The sequence below is a fragment of the Biomphalaria glabrata genome, chromosome 17 (assembly GCF_947242115.1).
Source record: "Biomphalaria glabrata chromosome 17, xgBioGlab47.1, whole genome shotgun sequence".
NCBI classification, from domain to species: domain Eukaryota; kingdom Metazoa; phylum Mollusca; class Gastropoda; family Planorbidae; genus Biomphalaria; species Biomphalaria glabrata.
Genome location: NC_074727.1, coordinates 17,607,274 through 17,633,718, shown reverse-complemented (window position 1 = coordinate 17,633,718; position 26,445 = coordinate 17,607,274). Strand labels below are relative to the sequence as shown.

General features: G+C 36.9%; 1 protein-coding gene across 1 annotated transcript in view; it reads left to right on the top strand.

Moving 5' to 3' along the window:
• The window catches only part of LOC106074196 (platelet-activating factor acetylhydrolase-like), a 40,140-nt gene that overhangs the window by 8,549 nt on the left and 5,146 nt on the right, over window positions 1-26,445 (top strand). Inside the window, exons 3-9 of the mRNA XM_013234938.2 lie at window positions 20,398-20,509; window positions 21,416-21,581; window positions 22,661-22,982; window positions 24,059-24,172; window positions 24,414-24,505; window positions 25,100-25,276; window positions 25,693-25,847. Of these exons, the coding sequence (XP_013090392.2) occupies window positions 20,398-20,509; window positions 21,416-21,581; window positions 22,661-22,982; window positions 24,059-24,172; window positions 24,414-24,505; window positions 25,100-25,276; window positions 25,693-25,847 (1,138 nt within the window). The remainder of the gene's footprint in view (window positions 1-20,397; window positions 20,510-21,415; window positions 21,582-22,660; window positions 22,983-24,058; window positions 24,173-24,413; window positions 24,506-25,099; window positions 25,277-25,692; window positions 25,848-26,445) is intronic.

Here is a 26,445-nt window from a genome sequence, read left to right as displayed (position 1 = left end):
GAATGGATGTTCAAAGTGTGACATTTTCAGTAGCCTTGACTGATTACTCACTGTCTGACCTACATAATCCAGCCTTGTTCAGAGTACACTGATGATCTATTTAGCATTTAATCTACATTACATTTTAAAGTAGCCCCAGCATTCATTCGTTTTTGTTTTAAATCCCAATTATTTACTATATATACTGCATGTCCGTATATAGGCAGAGAGGCGTGAACGCTCTTTATACACATAATGATTTGTTTTTCCCGAGAGTTTGTGAATTTGAATATTTCTACGACCTCGACATGGGCGCGGTCTTTCTTGTATAGTATTTGAAAAATAAGAGACCTTTCCAGAAGCCACATTTACTCTTTAACATTTGATTCGTGTATTCTTTTATGTCGGCCACTTAGACTTATTTACTAAAGAACTGGTCAAGCTATCAGCGTTATGATTTGCCGGTCATCTTAGAACGTACTTTTTTTTTTATATATACTGTCTTTGTAAACCTGACTTCTGCTGGATTAAAAAACAATCTTTACGTCATTGAGTCTTGAGTTTTGATCGTTGTGCTGGCCATACTGCACTATTGTTTACACACAGAGTTACTATTCACGTTTTTTTTTTTTTTAATTTCATGAAACATGCCTTTAATAACCTAATTTAGAACCGGCACGTTCGACTCTTCACTTCACTGAACTGGACCTAATGATTGCCTGTCTACTTCGAACCTTCACAAACTGAACTGTACCTAATAATTGCTTGTCTAGTTCGAACCTTCACAGACTGACCTAAGGACTGCTTGCCTAGTATTACCCTAGATCAAACCCAAGACAGGACTCTCTTGGATCAAAGAAAATCGAACAATTTCTGTGTGTGCAGTTTTTGGGAGAGGTGAAAATGGCGCTTCACATTTTGGTTTTCTTTACATAGAAAAAAAAAGGGAAAAGGGGATGGGGAATGTTTTCGGTGTTGATGTTTCACAATGTTTGTCAGTGAATGCATGAGTCTGAAATAGAGTTTATAGTGAAAAGAAAAAGACTTCGCTACGAGGATGCGTGCAAACGATATAAGACCTACATTTAGTATTTGTGTGTAGGTACTGCAATGATTGAGGCAAGCTAGTGGAGTGTTTAGAATTGGTCTTCCAATTCGAGTACAAATATTTGATGTCTTTTAAAAGCGTGACTAAATAAAATAAAATCTCTCCATTTAAATCTCAATTTTTCAATGAATCATTCTTCGCTATGTAAAATGTTGAACTTCAGAAAAGTGATTTTCAAACGTTGCATGTTGTGTTTTATTAACTTCTCTTTATTTTTGTGGTAAATACGTTATTAGTAATCCAAACTTGGACATCTTTTAGCGGTATAATTTAGAAATTAAAATCCCTAAAACAATCAACATAATAAAATAATTTTTTTTTTAAAAATATAAATGATAACTATCCGTATTAATGTAATTATTGCTTTCTCTACTCGATGCTTCACATCGGAGTACTGTAACCGTAACTCTTAATGGACGCGGGAGTCTGGAGCACACGCAAATGATGAACTTATACATGCACACGGTTCAATGACGTAACTTTTGAAATTTAAGAATACATTTTCTTCATTTTAAATAAGTGTCTGACCTAGTTACAATTTTGATATATAATACCCTCCCTCCCCCCTTTTTTTGCCCCATTACTTTCCATTGCCTGTCTTACTGGATATGCATCTACGTGCAAATCTATTTTTATTTGTGTGTGTGTGTTTCGCTCTGTTTACTGACTTAAAATGTCCATTTTGTGACATATGTCTCTCACAACCGAAAGAGCAGCGGAATAAAACGTATCAGTTCCCCCGCATTCACTTCGTATTGCAACTGTCTGTGATAAAAATAGCAACAAGTTTAGATCTAAATTCTCTACATTTTTTTTTATCTTGTACGTGAGAGCCATTTCCGTTCCCCGCTTGTAGCCCGTGGGCCAACATTTCTCCATTGCTAGTTATCTGTTTGAAGTTGACTGTGTTAAAGGCTGTTTTAGCTGAATATGTCATGAAAAAGTAGGTCGAAGACTAGCAACTAGGATATAATGAAGGAGTTGACTTTTTCTTGCTTTTCGCTATCTTAATGCGCTATGATCTTATTACTTGTCTGGACTACTTGGGAGAGAAAAAAAAGGGGGGGGGGCGGACAAAAGAAAGGGTTATCTGGGTGAATATTACTACGATCGCTTTTTAAATACATTTACAAAAAGGAAAAAAGTTGAACGACTTGAATAAAAAAATTGAACGACTTGTATTCGAACTTGAGGGCGCAAGCTTCCTCAAGCCAACACACTAATCACTGTGCCAGTGAAGTGCTTGTAAAAATAGAAGATTTTATAGTTATCTATTGTAATTTTCTGTCATTAAGGAGAAGCTTTTTAAATTGGGACTTAATTAGTTTCTTGAAAGATAAGTTTCTTGAAAGATACAGATCTAGATCTAGAGGCAGTATGCGTAAACCTTACGTATGCCATTGAAGTCTTGTTCTAATTAAGTGACAGCGCCACTCTTCCATAGCCTACAGACATGCAAACAACTATTTGCACAGTTTATAGATAACCTGACCAGTTTGCCTGATACAGCTCATTTGACAATCCTTTAAAAAAAAATTGCGACATTTTTTCTTCTTTTCGTTGGAATACTCTCTTACCAGACTCAGCCAGACTGCATATATCTTTAAAACTGAATGATACCCCATTACATTTGTTTTCCTTCCGAACTCGTGATTTTAGTTATACCGAAAGGTAAACAACAAATGAACGTTTTCCGGTAATTCCCTATCTGATTTTTCTTCATTCTGTTTAGTAATTCAGTGACGGTTGTTTGTTTATTATTAGCGTCCTTAGCGACGATAAGTACAATGGCGAATGCTGTTTCTGTCTTCATTTTTAAAACTTATAATATGCTGATATGACTCGATTAGGGTACATTTGTAAAAAAAAAAAAGATAACAAATAAACCCCTCTTTATTCACCCCTCCTCCTTTTTTTCCCCTAATGTCCATTGCGGGGTGTGGCTTGAGCATTGTTACGAAGTATTTGGGACTGAAAAGTTGAGTACATGTTTTAAAGTTGTTTTTTTTTTTTTTGTATGCTTCTCCTCACCTCCACCAACCTTAAAATTGTTTGCACCCTTCGCCACCTACTAGATCAAAATCTGTTCAGGCAGGCAACGCGAATAGTTCAAGTACTCAACAGCGCGGTTTCCAACTTTTTGAAACTTGGGAACCACTTTTTAAATTATTCCCTGGGTTACGCCTATGTAGAGCACGGGAACTTTTTAAGGAATATAATGTATATCTGTGAAACAAAATTCGATTTAAAGAATATTTATCTTAAGAGGTCAATAATTTTAATTTAAATATGCTAGTTCAGAACGTCTTTAATCAAAAGTGACTGCAAATCATTTCTCTCCAACTGTTTTGGAAAGTTGACAAACCTCATAGAGTTTGTTTTACAAGTTTCAGATGTTTTTTCATAGCCCTAGCCTGCACACGGGGGAATGACGGCGGGCTGGTAGGGTTTGAACTCTGAACCATCGTGAGACAATCAGAAGCGCATCCAACCGAGAGTAATCGTCATAGAAGGCGTGAACACTGACATGCAACGTCGCAACCTGTGGGCATTGAAGACCAATAGCTCTTTGCGCGCTCTAAAAAAAAAAGAGGGTTGTAGACCACAGGCTGAGAACCGGTGCGCTAAGTGTCGCTTCTAAGGCTGATTAACATCTCGGTAAAACAAGAGCTAGCTACGTAACTCAAGTACACCAACTGAAGAGTTGTGCATCATGTCGGTAGAGATGGGTAAAAGTGTCAGGGGAGGCAAACACTCTCTTATGCGCCGAGAACACATTGGATATGACGAAATCAATTAGCTCTTTTATGCCTGGAAAACAAAATGGTAAAGAAAATGTAACTCTTGTTATTACAAATTTCTACAGCATTCTCTCTCCCTAATATCTAATTATTTGAAATGTGGCTACACCCTTGGCTCGTTCAGTATCGATGCCATTCTGCACTTCAGGATGTCCGATTGTGTCCCCTTACTGAAGTGAGACACTTGAATGACACTAACTCTGGTAACTCAATATTCTCTATGATTATTACGAAATGGGGGCTTCCCTTTAAGTACTTCTAGGCGTGGTGGAGGACCGATTGATTGCTTACATAACGAGCTTGAGCCTCAGTAGACATTGTAATAAAATATAAACTCGGGAAGTGGTTTCGTTTCTGAGTTTCTCCAGGTCCATTTTGCCACGTGATATCTTAAGGCTGTCTGTCAGTCTCTGACAATTTAACTTTGCAACTCGCCGATGTACCTAAAAAAATACAAACAAAATATAAATGATAATAATAAAAAAAAAAAGCTTCTATGCTTATATAAAAAAAAAACAACAACTGAACATTTTCAGACATATGTCTCAATAATGTATGATTTATTTCTTTTTTTTTATACCAAACAAAATTTTATCAATTATCACTGATGTTGATATATTTTTTTAATTATTGATTCATGTTTTGTTAGGGACACTGAACAATTGTCCAAAGTTTTAACTTGATCCGAGAATGGGAAGTTGGAAAAAATAACGTGTACAAAATGTATAGCTGACAGACAGACGGAGTGAGTTGATTGAGCTTTATATAAAAAAAATCTCAGATAGATGTACACGCATTCCAGTGTAATTTTAACGTCTTTCTGTAGATCTAATTCTTTTTAAAAATCAAACAAACAAACAAAATAAACAAATGAATAGAACCACACACACATATTCTTTCTTCTTACGTCAAATCAAATACTTTCAACACCCAATAGAGCTTGCAACGAGGGAGGGGGAATGAAAACCCTCCTACCTGGCATACGTCTCCACTTCATCGAAGCTATTTAGGTCAGTGTCAAAGGCATATTTGCTTTTTTTTTTTTTAAACCGCCTACGCTTACCAAAAAAAAAGTAGATAAAAATAGTTTTTCTTATCTTTACGTTGACTCTTCTTACGCGTATACTATAATGTATTGAAACTATTTATCAACTTGCCAAGTATTTTGCATTTCCTGTCTTCTTAGTTTGAGTATATATCATTTGACCATTGGTTATAGTAGGCCTGAACACTGACCTGCAACGTCGCCATTTGTGGGTAGTGGAATCCAATAGCTCGTTGCCACGTCAGAAGTCTGTACGACATGGTAACGAGCTATTGGTTTCTACTGCCCACAGGTTGCGACGTTGCGATTGATGTCGATCCAACCGAGTCATTCGTTATAGAAGGCCTCAGCACAGACCTGCAACGTCACAACCTGTGGGCAGTGGAAACCAAAAGCTCGTTGCCACGTCACATGTCTGTGTTCAGGCCTTCGATAACATAACTATTGGTCTCGATCCAGCCCGGTTCAATACGTCACTGGACAGGTGACAATGATAGCAGGGGATAGAAAAATAGTTTCACCTTTTTTTTTTTTTAAAAAAAGGTACGAAATAAACACTTTGCTTCAATAGCAATAGTGCACTTGAAGTGGTCAACGTTTGACCAATCAAAATAAAGCTTAAGGGCTAAACGTTTAAGAAATGTGGGGGGGTGTGTGTGTGTGTGAGGGGGGGGGAAGGGCACGCTTTGAGTTCGTTTTAGTTCACCTTAGATCTCATGACTATAATAAGCCATCGTCCTTATAAGTAGGGCACGTGACACACATCCGGATGTCAGATGTTTTGTAATACTTTGTATGTTTGTACATTTTTTTTTGTTTTGTTTTTCTTTCGTTGAGGTCTGCCTCAAAATTGTTTACATTTTTGGTTGTAGCTTTATACATGGGCGGGTTTCAAATGATTTGCCTGTTTGGATGTGGTTTTAAGATTGACTCTAACCACTACACGGGAGCTAAAATGTTACGTCCTCAGCAAGGATATTAGGGTTATGTTTTTTGTAAATGTTTTTTTTTGTGTGTTGCTATTTCGTCACACAATGAGAAACAAGAGCCCCACCCATTCCTCGTGTGCTCACTTAAAGGCTAATCATATTCACGTGTTTAATTGTATTAGTACTTGTGCATACTTGTTTTTAGTGGTTGCTCTTAGAGATCTACATTTCTCGGTACACCAGCCGCAACGCACACACGCGACATAAGAGATGTAATTATTTTACACAGTGACGCTCTCAAAGTTTTGGCAAACATGACATGTCCTCCTTTTTGGGGTCGTGTCCTCCGTCCAGCAAGCGTTGGTCTAAAATGTGACAATGTCCTAGCACCAAGAAGAAATGTTTGTAGGCCTGTTATAGCATCTTCATAATATTATATTATTTAAAAAAATACTAAAGAATTAAATCTATGAGATACGAAATACTAAAGAATGAAATCTATGAGATACAAAATACTAAAGAATTAAATCTATGAGATACAAAATACTAAAGAATTAAATCTATGAGATACAAAATACTAAAGAATTAAATCTATGAGATACGAAATACTAAAGAATTAAATCTATGATACGAAATACTAAAGAATTAAATCAGGAAACCACCTGACATTGCGCCATTCCTACGCGCGATAAAGAAAAAACGGCATTGTCAGCTTTCATTTAATAAAAATGTAATGCAAAGACAAAGTTGTTTTTTTTTTCTAATGCAAAATTTTAATTTTCACTTATTATCCTTATCCATACACTGACTGGGCCGCGCGCTATCCGTTTCGCATTGGGCCCCGCAATTGTTAGGGCCGGTCTTGATGTCAATCTTTCTCTGGTGCCGGAGGGGGGGGGGGAGCAATTAAATTTTGAAGAATTGCTTTTCACATTTCAGTTACTGGGGGCCATAGACTCTATAGCACAACGATGTTCTGATGCCGATATGTATATTGACTTTATTTTTCAAGACATCTTTGAGAAGAGCATTTATCAAATAGTTAAGTTTGAACGTTGTTTCCGGTATGCTGGGGAATAGAAATGCTGGAGTGAGGAGTACACCTCACAATAGTACATGGATCAGTCTTATTGGATTTTCTTTACATAGCCTACATCTCCCTGTACTAAAGTGATTGATAAATGTGTGGTTCTCTTCTGTAGGAGGAATTTTATTCCGAAAATCATTTAGTAATGTGCTTAAAAAGAATGAAATTTATCTGCACCCAGACACTTCTCTTAGCAAACAACATTTTTTTTCTTGCAACATTGGTGACGAAAGATATCAGCTAAACAACTGGCTCAGAACTTCACTAATCCTTCAATTGAAATCCGCAACCTTAAATGTTTGGTTTGAGATAAAGGGAAAATCTGGCATGAAATAATTTTTTTTTCTTGAGGGTCTGGGGAAACAGGAAATGCATTAAATAACAGATAAGGAAAAAGAAAGAAATCTGGTGGTATTTTTAGCACCTTCACTTTGCAATAACGACAGAAATTGTTACTGGGTATTTTTTTTAGCGGTGCTCGTAAGAAAAAAGTTGCTGTGTTTGTTCCGTTTGTTTGTCCGTCTGTCATGTTTAGAAATACTTCTGCAAAACCAATTACACCATCGCCCTCATTATGTTCAAAACTATTGTATCGTTACTTTTGGTCTTTTAAAAAAAACACAAAAACTACGTGTTTGCACACTGAGAAAGTTTGTACTGCGCATGGCATTTTCTTGTACACAGCACGCACTCTTTAAAATTCGATTTTACTATCGTTTAAAAAATATGCTCGTAGCTACATCGGCTATTCACTGTCTTCCGTAAATAACATTTATTCTTTTTTATTCATTGTTTATTTTTTAGTTATACATAACAGAGGTTCTTAAACTTGTTTGACCCTGGGGCCCCTTAACTTAATCGAAACTTGCCCACGGACCTCTTTTTCTTACCTGTTTGACCGTTGGTGCACCATGCAAGATTCGTCGACCGTCTTTCTCCATTCCTCTCTGTCTTTTGCCTTAGTTGCATAACAAAATATAATAATATAAATGACAAATGCAGAAAAAAAGCGAGTTGATTATTATTACAATTATTCGATTGGATAAACTGGCTTTTAGCGAACAAGTTTTAATTGTTTACGATTTCCCAATTTTTGCGGACCGCTGACGGCGACTCACGGACCACCTCTGCATCGTTTGAAATATTACCTAGGAAGTCGACATAGAGCTTCGTTTGTTTTGATATTACAGTCTGTTACTGATAATAATTGTCTCAATATATTATTCTAAGTCAGTGGTAGGAATGCGTTTGTTTGTAACACACACACACACACACACACACACATTAACTCCTTTCGTCACCTTGTTAGTTTTGTTTTGCGTGGGTGTTAGCAATGGTCCAAATTTCGGCCCGTGCAGTGGTCGCGTTGTGACGCCACGAGGTGGTGGATAAGGAGTCCTTTGTACGCTTAGCACTTGATGATTATATATAGGTCCGTTATGTGACACTAAATCTACGCCTTGACAAAAAAAAAGATAGCATTTTCCACTACAGTACATTAGCTGATAGTGTTAACAGGAAATTGAGATGTTCACATACACTTGTATCTTATTCTGTATTCAGCGCTGTATCCTACTAGTTATATATTTGGACTACTTTTATATCTCTTGTTGTAATGTTTGCGTTACATTTCAATTAGTTACACTTGTACTATTTATAGTTCCGAATAGTTATTTAAAATCCAATCTCCCACCTGACGTAGATGAATAGTTTTCTCTGTACGTATGGCATACTTTATTTCAGCGCGATTCTTCTTTAATGACATGTAACCTGACTTAGCAAATCCCATGTGTTAAGAAGTATTCTCAGGGCTTGGTTTTATGGAGACCAGGCGGGGCTACAGCCCCAGGGCCTCCACAAATTTCGACGGGCCGAAACTTTAAAGTATTTTCCCCCTTTATTAACCCTTAAAATCTGTCGTCGGGTGGCAACAATGTCGTGATTAAGAAGTGCCCGCTTGTAGTTGTAGCATGCTCGGAATCTGTACATACCGGTACAGATGGGATATACGGCAGTGCGTCTACCAAGGCCCTTACCCTCCACAAACTCAAACATTCTTCTAAAATATAGCATGCCTTTATATATAAGTATTTTTATTCATAAGTGTATCGTTATTAAAGCTTTCGAAAGAATGTAGGGGCCTTGTCCCTGGGCCTCCACGTATGTAACTCCGGTTCTGAGTATCATAGTAATCTAGTCTGTTAATCTTCGGCCTTAGAAGAATGCATATTTAAGCCTACAATTGTAAATCCTGTGCTAACAAAAGAACCAGATGTTTTTTAATTCTTAAGCCGTTATAGGCTACTTCGCATTCATGGTAGCCTAATTCTGTAAATAGTAACATATGTCTATTTAACTTTAAAAGACCCCCCGGGAAAAAAAAAAGAATACGCTAGAAAAGATTGTAATGGCGTTGACTACGTCATGATTTTTTGGGGTGTCTATTCTGGCGGTGACCCAGTTTCCCTGTCCCTTGGGTAGACCCAATGCGGTAACATGTATTCTAATATTGGGTGAATTACTTCTAATCTAGTACGGAGGCACGGTGTGCTGTTCTTTTGTTTGCGTTGTTCTGTGTGTGCTTTTAGGTCCTAGTGTTGGTAACGCTGGGGGGGGGAAGGCGAATCCCACGTGACATCACACTCTGTTTCACGAAGTGCAAACCGCTTTTGTGACGTCAATTGAGTGCCTGTCGAATGTGTTTATTTTTGTCTTCGTTTAGCAATGTTTTGCTATGGGCGTAACCTCATTGGTTGATGAAGAATGTTTGATTGAAAGTGAACGGGTGGGTGGAGCGGAAAGGAGGTACACAGGATGTTTACTTTTTTTTTTTGTCTGAAGAGTTCTAGTTTCCTTCGCCTAGTACAGGAAGAGTCGAAGAATAAAGCTAATGAGATTTTTAAAAGAACTTAGGAATGCAATTTGCTGAAGTCGCCAATGTAGGCATGTGCTGGTGAAAATTTGTATGGCTTCAATTATTGCGTTGTATTGTTAATAATAGAAATATTTTTAAATTAATGATACACTATCTATCATATCTTATAAACTAGTAAACATAGATGTTACTTCAAAAAAAAAAAAAAAAAAAGAGATGATGGAATTCACCATGTCACTAATGCATAGTATTCAGTCTTTCCATTGCTGCTATGCACATTGATGGCACTCACCTCACTTTCAGATTTATTGACTATTACATTTTGTGTGTGTTTGTTTGTAGTATAAAGGAAAAAGACGTGGTGGCCGAATGGTAAAGCGCTAGCCATCCGAGCCGAAGGTCTTGAGTTTGAATCCCGTTTATGACTGGGACTTTGTGATCTGAAACATGTTGGGGGAAGTCAATTGATATAGATCTAGCTAAAAAAATTAATTTAAGGGTTGTTGGTCGTTGAGTTGGCCAATGGCAACCTCGTTAACCGTGGGTCATAGAAACATGAGATTTACATCATCTGCCCCCATGGATCGCAATGTCTTAAACGGGTAACTTTTTAACCTTAGTGTTAAGAAAGACGGAATTAACTATGATAGGTCTACATTGACCCTAAAGGTAGATTCTCTGAGAGTGAATAAGTTAACACTGTGTTCCATAGTAAAGTACTATCCTATATCTAAAATAAGACTTTAAGTCAGGTTTTTAAAATGGTGTATGTTTGCATGACTAAAAACCACAACAACAACAAAAAGATTGCATAGAGTATAGGCTCTCTGAAGTAGTCTAGTAACAAGCATGACTCAGTCGCTAGGTGAACATTTACATTTGTTTTGACTTTTTTTTAGAAATTTAAACGTGACTACATAGACGGACAGACAATCAAAACAAAACAAAATAATACTGGTTGGGTGTTACCAACATGAAGCGTTTTAAAAGTGTTACAAAAAGTCGATAATTAATTGATACTAAATAGTAGCATCGGTACCGCTGATTTTGAGCCAAAAATGTCGGAGTAGAATAAAGTTGGATAAATCTGGAATCGTCCTTGTCCGGTAGGCATTGTCTCTCCTTTTTATAGGCACTTAATCACCGCCCCAAATAACTCGCTGACACAGCCGTCTGAAGGCCGCGGCCTCGTAGTCAGCTGTTGTTACGATGAAGTCGGCTGGGAACGCGATGAACACTTGTGTGATATCCCACAGTTCATAGATCCCCGTCTACTCAATTCTAGACTTTCCATTACAGCCTGTCACACACTAGATCTTGAATTCGTCGTCGTTTGCAATGAAATATATTAGGTCAGTGTTTCTCAAACATTTATCAGTGGCTCCTGCCCCCCCCCCCTCCCGTTTCTTTTTTTTTTTCATTTTGACAAAAAAATCTTCGTACGCCCCCTTCCCTCTGTAAGCTTCCACAGTTGCCTCTGACAGGGTTTTAAGAATGTATGAAAAAGAGAAGAAACTTATCAATATCTATTTATATATCAAATAATAATGGCAATGTCTTCGATTCCATGTTTCAGTGACTACGCGACTACGTAAACCCAGTTGCGACCTGCATATTCTTCCGCATCTCGTGCAGACAAAGCCGTTGTCCACCGACGGTCTATTTAAGTTTTCTTTCCGTCTTCAACGCCTTCAATAATGGCATTCCTTTGAGGTCTCAAATGTGTGTCCTGCAGCCTTTGTGAGAGCTCTCCAACTGTCTCTTCCAGAGGCCATCTGCTGCCAGCTATTTTCCTCTTTGTGTATATATATTTAATTTATTTACAATATGTTTTGGAATGGGGGGGGGGGGGGGGAAGACACACTCCACAGTTTGAGTAACGCTGGGTTTGTGTGTCATTTTTTATGTTAAGGTCTATCAAGATCTATCGAGGCGTTCAGAAATTACCACAAATACTAAATACGTAAACGAGTCCAGACCTACATGTCCACATACTGGGATTTGGAATGTAAAGTTGAACTGTATCCGAGGGTTTCGTTTGTGTAGCAGATTGGAGACTAGCCAATTTAATTAGGAGAATGCATAATTCCCGTTTACCAGATTTTAAACTTGAGACCATTGGTTCAGTACCCCGATATCTCTTTACCACAAGGTCATCACGCCCTAATTGGAGCACTATGTTCGGAGTGGGTGGACGAAGAATGCAGCTGGATACGTTGAAGACTATTCATAATCCACGGGCTACACATAAAGTCCGAAAAATCTTTTAAGGCTACAGCACGGTCAAGTTCGTTGTTTATTTTCTTCTTTTGTTAGAGGCAGTTTTAGTTCTCCCAATACTCCTCCTTTCATTTTCTGATGCTCTTCATTAGGTTTATTATATCGTCACCCACATTTCTTCATATCTTGTTATCTTTTTTGTTTTGTTTTGTTTTGAAAGAACGTTAACTGCAGACAAAGAGCAGATAACTGTGATAAACTTGTGATACACTTTTGTTGTGAAAATCTTTAATAGAAAGATGCTCGGGACCAACAAATCGGTTATTGACACGATCGGATAATTGACATAACTAGTTCGTTTAAACGTAGGTCTAATAAAAATCTCTCTAACATGGTGCCCCCCCCCCCTTTTCTCTTATTTTTTTTTTCATTTGTATTGCAACTTATTTAAATTACATCACAGTATATATAGTCCCGTAATGTTTGACCATATCAGTTTCATATTCACATTCAAACATTCTGGCAAACTGTTCCTATATTTTGCGGTTACCTGTTTCAGCTATGAAAAACAAAATGCTCAAATCACTATAAGTCAAACATAGCTTTCGACCTCTTGACTTTTCCGTTGAACCTTAGCTACGCTGTGACCTGAAAATGGGAACTTTCTTTTCATCCACGTGAACCAGGGCTTGACCGTCACACTAATAGAAACGAAACATAGTTCACGGTTGTCTAGCCATTGATCGTTAAGTAAGTTGGTCATAGTCAACTGATTATGTAAAGGTGTCTCCTTACATTAGCGTCGACAACTCTTGAAAAGAGAAGATTGTGTAACGTAAGTGGGACTTGCGTGGTGTACTTATGGAGGGATCATGCACTTACCAACATCAAACCTGTACTCTTTCAATGTATCTACCCACTGTGTATGTAAATAGAAAATTGGTGGCTGCCAGTGACGTGCTAGAAACTAAGACAGTTAAAAAAGGAAATCTGGTGAAGAGAGTAATGAGGATGATGCTAAGGCGTCTCGGATGCCTCCTTTAAGTGCCGCCCTTTGAAAGGAACTTTTTCTACTTTTCCTCAATCACGTTGCCTTCCAAGAATGTTTGCTGATAGCTTGCTGTATTTTCAGTATTAAAAATCAAAGTTGTAGTTGATATACGCAGACATGTTCACGCTCTATTTCCCTTGTAGAAGTAGACTACTTTCGGGACTTGTTGACCTCCTGTTGCCGTGACGCCAAGGGAGATCAACTCGGCGTTTCCTTGAATTACAGTTGCTCCTCAAAAATAGCTTATGTCTGAAGCTGTATCCAACAACTTTTTTTTTTTCCCAAAATAATGGGCACAGGCGCACAGTACGTGTTTTTTTGTTTGTTTTGTTTTTAGTTTGTTTTTTTTAAAGATGATTCATGATATTTTTTCTCTCCATATATTTACTGAATATTCATATTCGTCTTAGAAGCTTTAAAAAATATATTGCAATTCTTTGAAAGTTGAAGAATACAGAACCATGTATATACAATAAGATAATGTGCTACTGCAGAATGCTTCTTGTATCGGTAGCATATTTTAAGTATTTAAGGACTGTTCCATATAAATATTAGCAGACAAACACATAGAACTATATATGACTCGCGTTTTGTTTTTGTTACGCAGGTTGTAACTTTGTCACTTGTTTGTTTAAATGTTTATTTTTCATCAGCTGATTGAAAAGTTCATTTTGATTCCTTTTCATCACAAACTTGTATTGAAACTGGGCAGCGGTCTAATGTCACTATCGCATATTAATCTCAATTAGCTACATGGGGCTGTGTGTGGTAACAGGGCAGGCCTTGATAATCGGAGGCTCTAGGCGAAGTGAATCTGGTGGCCCCAAATGAAATAGAACAATATAATAAAAAAAAAAAACGCGAAAAAATAAAATTACGCAATTTATTTAAAATCTACTGTACTCCAGCAATAACTCTAGGAACAAGTTTTGCTTTTTCTTCTCTAAAAAGAATTGTTTTTAGTACTACGCGAGGCTCCCACCAATCGGAAGCCCTATGGGACTGCCTAGTTTGCTTATGCCTAAGGCCGGCCCTGGTTGTAAGTTTGGATTAAGAGTAAGTTTACTTCAAAATCAGTAGAGCAGGTGAAGCGTTAGCCTGCTTCTAGGCTGTTTACTTATTATTTACTGTATGCAGTAACAACTAGCAATCATTTTTATTTTCACCAATGTGTATCAGTTAATAAGAAGTAGCCAGGTTTTCCCACATCTCGTGTACAAATCTGAGTGTCTACTTTAGGACTGAACCATTCTCGGAATAGTTTTACATTACATAGTTAAACATTAACTTAAGATAAATATGAAATGCATTAATTTTTACGACAAAAAATCTTTCTTACTATGTATGTCTGAGAATGATTACGTGAATTGAATCTTATGGAAATAAGTCAAATATCTCGTTCCAACTCTCAATTCCTCTTTCCTTTCCTGTACTTCATTTGAATTCACAAACCGCAGACCCACGCAATGCCATTGATCTTGATCCACAGAATGAAAGAAAAAAAAAAAAAAGGATTCTAAAAATGAAAGACAAGTGCTTTCCAACTAGATCTAGGATCTACAGAAAAGTTTAGTATAGCATTCTGCTCAACTTAAGTTGTGATTAATTGTGTGACATACTATGTTCTGGGATCAGGGCTGGATTTAAGTAAGTGGAGGTTTTTACATTTCGAAAGCTTTAATAAAAATGCATACATTAATAATAAAAGCATTTTATTTTTAGAGGAAAGAAATAGAGCTTGTTAATTTAATATCATTTTACTTTATTAAAATTAAAATATTTAATATGCTTATAAATATGCATATTTTTTTATAGTTTTGGAGGGTAAGGCCCCTGGGTTGACGCACTGCCATAAATCTGGAACTGCATTAATTATAACGAGCACGCTACGAGTGCATATTCCTTAACCACGACCGAGTTAAGACAAGTAAAACCGTGGCATTTTAATGATTACAACTGGGTGAAGTTGCCCTGATTGTTTTTTCTTTCCTTCGAATTTTCTCATGACCTTTACAGCGCTAGGTAACCGATAAATATTGACAGGTTTCCGTTTAATTCATCGATTATAAGTGACACGTAACAAAACGTTCCGCCCCCCCCCCTCCCCCATTCCCTTCTCTTGTAACTAGAGCAATCTTTATGCTTGTTTAATTGTTTTGTCTACACTTGGTTAGAGACGTAATAGATTAGATTAGCTTTCAAGAGGTTCTTACAACCACCGTCCCCTTCCCTACTCTTTGTTGAGGGATTGGCGAAACCCAGCGGTTCTCAATCTTTTTTTTTTAAGTATCAGTACCCAACACACAAAAATAGAATGGCTGCCTGGTCGTGCGGTCCCGATGGCCCCGGGTTCATACCCTGCCCGCTGCCATCCCCCGTCGTCCTGCTTGAGGTTTGAATTTGGGAGTAGATATCAACCCTGAAGGAACATTTTAAAACATTTAGGCTACAAACACGCACTTCGTTTTTAACTTAGGAAGTTTAGAGTCTTACAAACTTAGGCTGCCAGAGGTCTGAGCTTGTGACTAGGCTGTCAGGAATATGGGCTTGTGACTAGGCTGCCAGTATCTGGGCTTGTGAATGGGCTGCAAGGGATCTGGGTGTGGCTAGGCTGCCAAGTGGGCTTGTGACTAGGCTGCCAAGTGGGCTTGTGACTAGGCTGCTAGGGGTTTGGGCTTCCGATTAGGCTGACAAGGTTCTGACTAGGCTACATAGCTCTATCACGCTACTCTTTATTCACCTGTAATTTAGGCCTCCTTGCAATAATTAATTCACAAAAACTTATTACATTGTTATGTATAAAGTAAGCTAAATAATATATTTCACGGCTGGTTGGTTAGTTCCGAGGACTTTGGTTTGAGAATCTTTAAAGAAAAAAAAATATTTTTCTCAGGCACTATGCCATTCAAGCTTACCTAATGAAATGCCGACACGCAACAGTAATCCTTATGCCGCTCAGCAGTGTTTAGTCGCTGTCATGGAGCAGTGGAAGCATTGTTCACTGTGTGACCTATAACCTTAACTTGGAAACGTTTCTTTTGTTAGCCATATATCTGAATCACCATTATGCAAGAGAATAACAAAAATGTTTGGGAAATTTCAACAAATTATTAATTTATGGTTGGAATGAATAATAATGAGTATACATTAATGAAGTTGTAAATATCAGGGTTTCTTCCTCCCTTTTATTTTATTATCTTTTTTTTTCTAAAAATAAAAAAAAAACAACACCAGCACCTAGCTATTAGTATTTATTTTTCTACAGCAGTTCCCCCTGCTACTATAGCAGGTTCCGTGTGTTTTGGACTTCTGGTCCAGTGTGTAAGAAACACGTTGTTATCTGTCTGGGAGAAGTGTCCCCCCAGTTGTCCCGCTCTACAAACGAAATTCATCTCTTTTTAATTTTTTTTTTATTCTAATATTCCTTTTCAACCCTCCTTTTTCCTGTGTACTAATCTAGAGACTAACGTAGGCATATAACTAGTCTGTTTGTGTGTAACATGGGTAAAAAAAAAAGCGGTCTATGTATGTACCATGCACATATGAGCACACTGTGTGTGCAACTTGGGAATATAAGCAGTCTGTGTCTTCAGTCTGTGTCTGCAACATGAACATATACGCAGTCTGTGTCTTCAGTCTGTGTCTGCAACATGAACATATACGCAGTCTGTGTCTTCAGTCTGTGTCTGCAACATGAACATATACGCAGTCTGTGTCTTCAGTCTGTGTCTGCAACATGAACATATACGCAGTCTGTGTCTTCAGTCTGTGTCTGCAACATGAACATATACGCAGTCTGTGTCTTCAGTCTGTGTCTGCAACATGAACATATACGCAGTCTGTGTCTTCAGTCTGTGTCTGCAACATGAACATATACGCAGTCTGTGTCTTCAGTCTGTGTCTGCAACATGAACATATACGCAGTCTGTGTCTTCAGTCTGTGTCTGCAACATGAACATATACGCAGTCTGTGTCTTCAGTCTGTGTCTGCAACATGAACATATACGCAGTCTGTGTCTTCAGTCTGTGCCTGCAACATGAACATATACGCAGTCTGTGTCTTCAGTCTGTGTCTGCAACATGAACATATACGCAGTCTGTGTCTTCAGTCTGTGTCTGCAACATGAACATATACGCAGTCTGTGTCTTCAGTCTGTGTCTGCAACATGAACATATACGCAGTCTGTGTCTTCAGTCTGTGTCTGCAACATGAACATATACGCAGTCTGTGTCTTCAGTCTGTGTCTGCAACATGAACATATACGCAGTCTGTGTCTGCAACATGAAAATATACGCAGTCTGTGTCTTCAGTCTGTGTCTGCAACATGAACATATACGCAGTCTGTGTCTTCAGTCTGTGTCTGCAACATGAACATATACGCAGTCTGTGTCTTCAGTCTGTGTCTGCAACATGAACATATACGCAGTCTGTGTCTGCAACATGAAAATATAAGCAGGCTGTGTCTTCAGTCTGTGTCTGCAACATGAACATATAAGCAGGCTGTGTCTTCAGTCTGTGTCTGCAACACGAACATATACGCAGTCTGTGTCTTCAGTCTGTGTCTGCAACATGAACATATACGCAGTCTGTGTCTTCAGTCTGTGTCTGCAACATGAACATATACGCAGTCTGTGTCTTCAGTCTGTGTCTGCAACATGAACATATACGCAGTCTGTGTCTGCAACATGAAAATATACGCAGTCTGTGTCTTCAGTCTGTGTCTGCAACATGAACATATAAGCAGGCTGTGTCTTCAGTCTGTGTCTGCAACATGAACATATAAGCAGGCTGTGTCTTCAGTCTGTGTCTGCAACACGAACATATACGCAGTCTGTGTCTTCAGTCTGTGTCTGCAACATGAACATATACGCAGTCTGTGTCTTCAGTCTGTGTCTGCAACATGAACATATACGCAGTCTGTGTCTTCAGTCTGTGTCTGCAACATGAACATATACGCAGTCTGTGTCTTCAGTCTGTGTCTGCAACATGAACATATACGCAGTCTGTGTCTTCAGTCTGTGTCTGCAACATGAACATATACGCAGTCTGTGTCTTCAGTCTGTGTCTGCAACATGAACATATACGCAGTCTGTGTCTGCAACATGAAAATATACGCAGTCTGTGTCTTCAGTCTGTGTCTGCAACATGAACATATACGCAGTCTGTGTCTTCAGTCTGTGTCTGCAACATGAACATATACGCAGTCTGTGTCTTCAGTCTGTGTCTGCAACATGAACATATACGCAGTCTGTGTCTGCAACATGAAAATATACGCAGTCTGTGTCTTCAGTCTGTGTCTGCAACATGAACATATAAGCAGGCTGTGTCTTCAGTCTGTGTCTGCAACATGAACATATAAGCAGGCTGTGTCTTCAGTCTGTGTCTGCAACACGAACATATACGCAGTATGTGTATGTGTAATCTGGTAATCCTATATCCAAGAGGCACAGTTTAAAGGTCTTCAAATAGCCAAAGGCTTACAATCGTCTAATATTATCTGCTAATGTCTATTTCCGCTTTAATTATTTTTTTTTAATGAAAGTAATACTAGGAATCAAAGTCGTGTGGGAATGATAATCTGCTAGTTCTGCTGAAAGGATAGTCTTTGAGTAGTGCCAGGAAGTAGGCCTATAATAGCGTTGGGCCAGGGGAGTAGCTAGGAATTTTCCATCATTTGGTGACCCGGGGGGGCTTGACCTTTTTGGGGGCCCCTGCATTTTGCGTAGGTATATATTTAATGTGAAAAAACACTCATTTTCAAATTCTCCTCCCCCACCCTATCTACGCCACTGCGTTGGGCCGAGCTTATGACATCACATCGTGAAAGGCAATTTTTATTTTTCAATTTTATAGATATTAAAAACGGAGATTACTATATTGAAACTGAAGAAACAGAAATCATTTGAAGTTTTCTCTTTTATACGCTAATTTAATATCATTTTGATGAAAACATCATATTAATATTGTTTTATATGGCCGTTGAGGCTTACAAGTCAATTAGTTATCTTTGTTTTGGCCAGCTGTTTTTTTCTTGCTAAGTCAATAAAACCTTTTCCTAAAGCACTTGCTCAACCAGTTGTAAATCTAGTTTTTTCATCCTCTCTGTCCCAATGGCCACTTAGCCAAAAGTAACAGCCGTACTGTGATCTAAAATAGATCTAGAAGTTTATAAATGTAGGTCATAGCTGTAATAGTGTGGCCTGAAAAAAGTAAAGTGAAAAATAGGATGCTACTTTTGCATTGATGGCTGCAGTCGGGATAACTTATTGGGATGGGGAGAAGGAATATAGGTCAGTGGGCCGCTCTATATATCTTGTTTTTGTAGCCTACGATTCAAAAGGCAGTGGTAATAATCACAGCTTAGCGCCTTGGAAATATTTTAATATAGATGTCTATTGTTAACGTTTAGGAGAGACTCTAGCATCTAGCATATTTTGTACAAGAACCCTCTTACATTATTTACTTCTGTTTTTTTTTTTCCACATTGCTTCTTCTTTTTTTTTTTTTTTCTTTTGTCTGTCATTTTCTGTCTCACACCTGTTTGTTTTACGTGCTTCGGATGTTCCTTCAGAGTTGAAGACAACGTACTTAATTGTCCAAACCTCCCGCAGGACGACGGCAGGGTATGGACCCTGGATCATCGAAACATCCGAACGACAGTCCAGCGCGCATACCAGCAATCCATTTATCTCAAAGTTACGGTGCAAAGACTTAATGAAACTTAAGATCCTTAATTTTGAATGTCAGCTTTAACTGCCTTTAACTTAGACAATGGACATTAAGCCTATATGCATATTTGCGCGAATCTATGCCCTAGTCCAAATTGTTTATAATATATATATATATATATATATAATATTGTAATAATAATAATAATCTTTATTGTCTGTATGGAAATTTGTCTTACAATTTGTGCATTACACCAAACAAAAAAACATTATAACTATAAGAAACCAAAGTGTACATTCACTTTGTGTACAAAATTATATATATATTATAATATATATTATATATATCTATATGGCCGTTGCATTATAGCTGTAGGAGTATAGTAAGAATAAATTGCATCATCAATTCTTGAAATTTCTTCCAATTCAGTTTTGATAAATTCCTTCAGTTGATGTTATTATGTTTTAGGCCTACAGGAATAATGGGTTATTGAAAGTATAGTTATTCTAGTTTTAAAGTCTAGATCGAAGATCTACATCAGTACATTCAGTATATCATGACTTTCACTTTTAGTGCTTTGTTTCAAATGAAAACAAAAATGTTTATAAATTAAACTATTTTTTTTTTTGCAGAAGAGCTACAAGCAATGGCCTTTATGGTTGCCAAGAAAGCATTATGCTTATGGATACATCTACTTTTTGAAGAAAAACAAGATGCTAGGAAAACTGGCCAATCTGATTGGAGGTAAATCTTTGAATCGATTTTAAATTAATGACATTACAAGATCTCGATATATTGGTAATAGATCTAGACTGTATAGATCTCTCTCTCCCTCCCTCTCTCTCCCCCTCACCCCACAGTAAGAAGTTTCTCTCTCCAAACAACTAGGTAGTGTCTCCAAAGTAAATGCAGGTGGCTGAGGTGCCATTACTGGCATTACCATTCGGGATCAGCTTTAGGACAGCACTGTCTGCAGTGTTGCAGGCAGGCTAAGGCTCCTATTTTTTTCCCTCAGATTCAGGATAGACTCCTGAAGCCATTCTGATGTTTGCATATGCAAGGCAGCATATGTTTGGAATCAGAGTTTTCCTTCTCCTAGCCAGCCAAGGATAATGAGTCCCTCTTGTCTAAAGCTTGCTGGTTCAGGCACCAATTGCTTGCCGTTACAGCTCCTTCTCTCAGTTCTAAGTTTCATTGGATCCAGTATGTAAGCCATATGCAAAGGCTGGAGTTGGACTTGTTGTCAGAGGTTTTTTGAGACGCATGCCTTTGGAAGTATTGTAGGTCTATAGATAGTGGACTGCTTATATGTTACCACTTCAGGCAATAACACCTTAAGGAACCACTGCAGGTACAACAGAATTTTTTCGTCCATAAGAAATGTCACCTTCCCTTTAAAGCACGTAACATTTTGGACATTTGTATTAAATAATTAAAACATTAAATTATATATATATATGTATATAAGATCTAGTTCTTTATATTAGATGTGCAACACATGTTTGGCTATCTAGCTATAGTCACTTACTTCAGTTTAAAAAGTTGTATGCTTTAGCTAAATGCAATTAATTTCCAGTTGGGTGTCACCCCCTGATTTTATTTTACGTATCACCTGAAGTTTTATGCTGATATGTGACATTTGCTCTTCAGGTGAGATCTATGTTCCTGTCTTATGGCAAGCACCGTTGCTGAAGAGTCAAGAGAAATTCCCAGTTTTAATTGTTTCTCATGGCATTGGTGGTAACAGAACCACTTTGACAACTTATTGCTATGAGCTGGCCTCGTATGGTTATGTTGTTGCAGCACTTGAACATAGGTAGGAAAATGTATTTCCAATTTTTTTTTAGAATTTATAAATTTGTAAATTCTATTAGTTTTTTTTTGTTTTGTATATTGTATATATCAAACCTTTTTTTTTTTGTGTGTGATTTTTTAAAGGAAATTGTAATTATATGTAATTTCATCAATACATTAAAATTGATAATTAAATTTAAAAAAATGAACTTTACTACATTGGTACCTTGGTTCTTGACAATGATTCATTCCAGAATTATTTGAAAACTGAAACTAATTTTCCCATAAGAAATAATGTGATTTAATTGATCAGACTAGATATTGTGTAATATGTATATTCTAAAACTAAACACACTCCTTACTGGCAAGCAAGGTCTGAATAATGCATGACATCTTCATTTTTAGCAATTATTTCCTATTTCAATTTAATAATCATTCTGTCTTTCTCTTCTCCTTCTGTTCACTGATGACTTTCTTTGGACCGGCGATTTAAGATAAAAAGTGGTTAATTAATGCAGTGGTAGTGCATGTACTTAACTGGCATTTAGAGTAGGCTGGGTGTTACCATCTCAATAAAATAAATTCCACACAACTTCCCCTTTGTAGACACTGCGCCCACCCTTATGAAATTGTAAACCATATCCTTTTTGAATGCCCCTTCCTAATCCACCTTAGGCAGACCCTACTACCACTACAGCCCAACATAACACCCTGTACGGCAGTGCTAAACAACTGAAGAAAACAGCACACTATTTTTCCTTGGCACAGTCTGCAAAAGAGCTGACAGCTCAGCAGCAAAAAGCTGGCTAGAAGAAGAAGAACTGGCATTGGCTAGATTGCCAATATATTGGGCTCATTACATTGGTTGAACTTTGAATCATTTGAGTTCAGAAGATACTTTTAAATACCAAAGTACCACTGTATATCTAATGTCATGGATTTTCTCTTTGATTTTGATTTAATGATACAAGCTGTATTTTAAGGCTTACAAAAGACTCTGTACCTACCAACAGATTGCTAATTTTTATTGTTACTAACAAAGGAAGTATCCTTATAGTGCTTGTTCAGACTCACACTGCTATGTCTATTTTCTTCTAACAGAGATGGCTCTGCCTCCATGACTCTTTGCCTTCAGGACAACAGCACAGTCAACATCAGAGAACACTACCTTAGACTCTCACACAGTGATACTGCGTTGGCTACAGATGGCAATGAGGATTTGGACATGGTAGAGCAGGAAAGAGTCAAGTTCTATGTAGATGAGGAAGAGAACACAGAAAGCCAAGGTGGACGAGGGGCTAGGGTCAAACAAATGCATCAGAATAACAGGAGGTCGGTTATCAATGCCCGCAATTGTACAGAAGAATGGCGAAGATTTAAGCATGTAGAAGTGTGGGATGACTTCAATTTAAGGAATGGACAGGTTGGTTAGCTAATTACTAGGCGTTCATATATTTATTACTAAGCTTATATTAAATCACTCTGTCTGTCTGTGTGTCTGTTTGGTAAAAAGGGTGTACATGTTATGTCTACCACACCCATTCTCGAATCAATTTGAAACTTTGCACAATTATACATTGTTATAGACAAGACATGAATCAATAAAAAAAAAGTAACCAATTCGACAATTTATTACTGGTAATTAATTATTTTGTTTAATAGCAATAAGGGAAACTAGGAAACTAATACTTTGGTATTCACAGATATGGCTAAAATTGTTGGCATTAGTCTTCTTAAATAATTGTTAACGCTATTTTTCCTTCACACATTTTCTGATCAAGTTGAAACTTTAAACAATTATTTATTGTACTTAACAAAACATGAATCAAGAAACAAAAATACTCAATTAGTCAATTAATGATTGGTAGTTAATTATTTTGTTTGATATCAAATAAGGAAAATAACTTGTACATTATTGGTAGATATAGTTTTAAGGACAGAGTTCTTCCCCTTTAGATAAGCTTTGTTTTTTTTTTTTTTAAAGGATTTTTTAATATTTTGATTTTTTTAAAAAATGTTTATGATTAGATTTAGTTATATTTTCTACTATCAGTCAATTGACTGCCTAACATTAAACCTGTATACAGCTAAGACAAGATGTGATTTCATAACGACATCTTTTTTCTCCTCTTCATCACTTCATTCTTACAGGAATTTTTTTTTTGACACAACAATCAATAAAAAAAATATCTAATTGTAAACTTTCAAGGGTTAGGGAACAAATGGATTGAATATTTCAGCATTCATCATTAAATCTTCATTCGTTATTTGGCTTCATACATGAATTACTTATTATAAGATTACTGTACATTTAAAAAAAAAAAATCCTGGAAAAAAAAATCAATAATAATAATAATCTTAAATGTGACGCCAAAACAAGATATGATTCCATTAACAAGAATTATCCACAAAAATAAGTTAATTAGAATTTTGTTTTGTAAATATTAATATAAATAAACTCTATGCCTTGTTAAGTAAACAAAGTTTATACTTTGACAGATGTATCATAGGACTGAAGAAATCAGTAAAGTATTGGATGAACTGACTAACATGACCCAAGGAAACCATGTCTACAACAAGCTGGACTTGGCCTTCAAAACAAATCAATTCAAGGTAGGGGTGATGCTATTGATCAGAGTTTTTCATCCTGTGGTCCACCAAACATTTAGGCCATATATATATATATATATATATATATATATATATATATATATATATATATATATATATATATATATATATATATATATTCCAGGTCAACCAGCAGCAGAGCATTTGTTTTTATGATGTTAAGATAATAATAATCAAAATACACTTATGGTTTTTGTTTAAGTGTACATTTCTTTTTTTACAGGATCGATTAGATCTAGAAAGAGTTGCAATTATTGGTCACTCTTTTGGTGGTGCAGCAACACTGGCCACATTGGCTGTGGATGAACGATTCAAGTATGTCATTGTCCTTTCTAAGCCTTTCTCCAGTTTTAGTTTGTTGTTGTCTTTATAAATATTTTTTTTTCATATTTTTGTTTTTATTTTGTCATCTTTGGAAATTAAATGCACCTAGCTGCTAATATGAATTTCAGTTATAATTCAATTTAGTTTTTATACTTTTCTTTTTAACTTCTCTTCTCAATAGTCCTTGTCATGTTCCAGTGTCCCATATCAAACAGCTTTGCTTTTTTCTGTATGCTACTCTAACAATGGACACACAGACTTTATGAGTCGAATGGATGTCAGTTTAGTGATACAGTCTTCTTTATATCTGACACACAATCATATTCATTTATTCTACGTTCAGGGAAGAATTTAAGCCAACACTTTATAGTCATCTTTCTTGTCTCTCTGCTGCTATCTGGAAATCCTCCCTGGATAGTCTGGTGCAGTCCTTGATATCATCCTTACATCATTTCAGTCTCTGCTGCAAGTAGTGTTTACACAGCTTTCACATGATATTCCTGCCCTACACAATGCAACATTTTAAATAAGAACTTTTTGTTTGATGTGGATGAATATGTTTCTATTATTTAATATTTTTTTTAGAGTTGGCATTTCTTTGGATGGCTGGATGCATCCACTTGATGACTTTATAGATAGGTCAGTGAAACAACCATGTCTGCTTTTAAATATGGAAGACTTTCAATGGGAGAGAAATGTGAACCGGATGATAAAGTTTCAGAAGGCCAAAGAGTCATCTGACAGACCAATGATCACCCTTAAGTAGGTCAATTCATCAATGTTTCTTAAGTTTTGATTGGTAGCCAGGCAGTATTGCCAAGTTTTTAATGTGCATTTCAATAGCATTGTTCCTTAAAGGTGAAGGACCTTATTATTAGAGATTATTTAATTGCTAAAATTAGTTGCATTTATAAAGAAAGTTGTATGTCAATAAAGAAATAAGATAAGTGAACACATAGAAAGTATATTTGGATCCATACCAATTGATAACCAGACATTGCTTAACAACAAACAAATAAATGAATAGATAACAATAAGTATGAGTTTAAAACAAATAATTTTTTTTATAATCTATGAAATACTTTTCAAATGATAGCAATTTGTATAAAGTCACTAATTACAAAAATCTGTAAACCTGGATGTTAATTTTACTAACATATTACTTTCAACTATTTCAGGGGTGGTTGCCATCAGAGCATGACAGATTTTCAGTTCATTGTGCCCCAACTTTTAGGCCGCTTACTAGACGTCTGCTACACTTTGGCACCAAAGCTGGCAATGTCTGCTTGTGTGAATGTTTCCTTGGCATTTCTGGCTAAACATTTATTTAATGGTGAGTGCCCATTTTAATCAGAATTTAAATTATACAGAACCAGATAAATTATCTAGAGGGCCTTAGCATTATTTATTTTTTGCTTCTTTTAAATAAATATATATTCTTTATGAGAAAATTGTATTTTCACATTTTTTACTGCAAGTATTGGACTAGACTATTAAGTATTGGACTAGACTATTAAGGCTAAGTACTTGTCCTTACCTTTACCTTTACCTATCCCTTAGTCTGTTGGACCGTTGGGGCACCAAGCAAGATTTTTTGACCGTCTTTCTCCATTCCTCCGTGTCTTTTGCCTTGTTTAATACCTCTATCAATGGTAGGCCTGTCCATTCTTTTATGTTGCCCTCCCATCGTTTTCTCTGTCTGCCTATTCTTCTTTTTCCTGGTACTGTTCCCTGAAGGAAGGTCTTTGTGAACCCCGTGGATCTTGTAATATGGCCATATATTTTAAGCTTGCGTTTCTTTACAATAGTTAGCAGGTCATCATGGGGTCCAATCGCTGCAGTAACCCAGTCTCTAATCTCTTGGTTTGTGATGCGGTCTTAGAAAGTGATCCTTCTGTAGCATCTCAATTCCATTGCTAGGATCCTCCTCT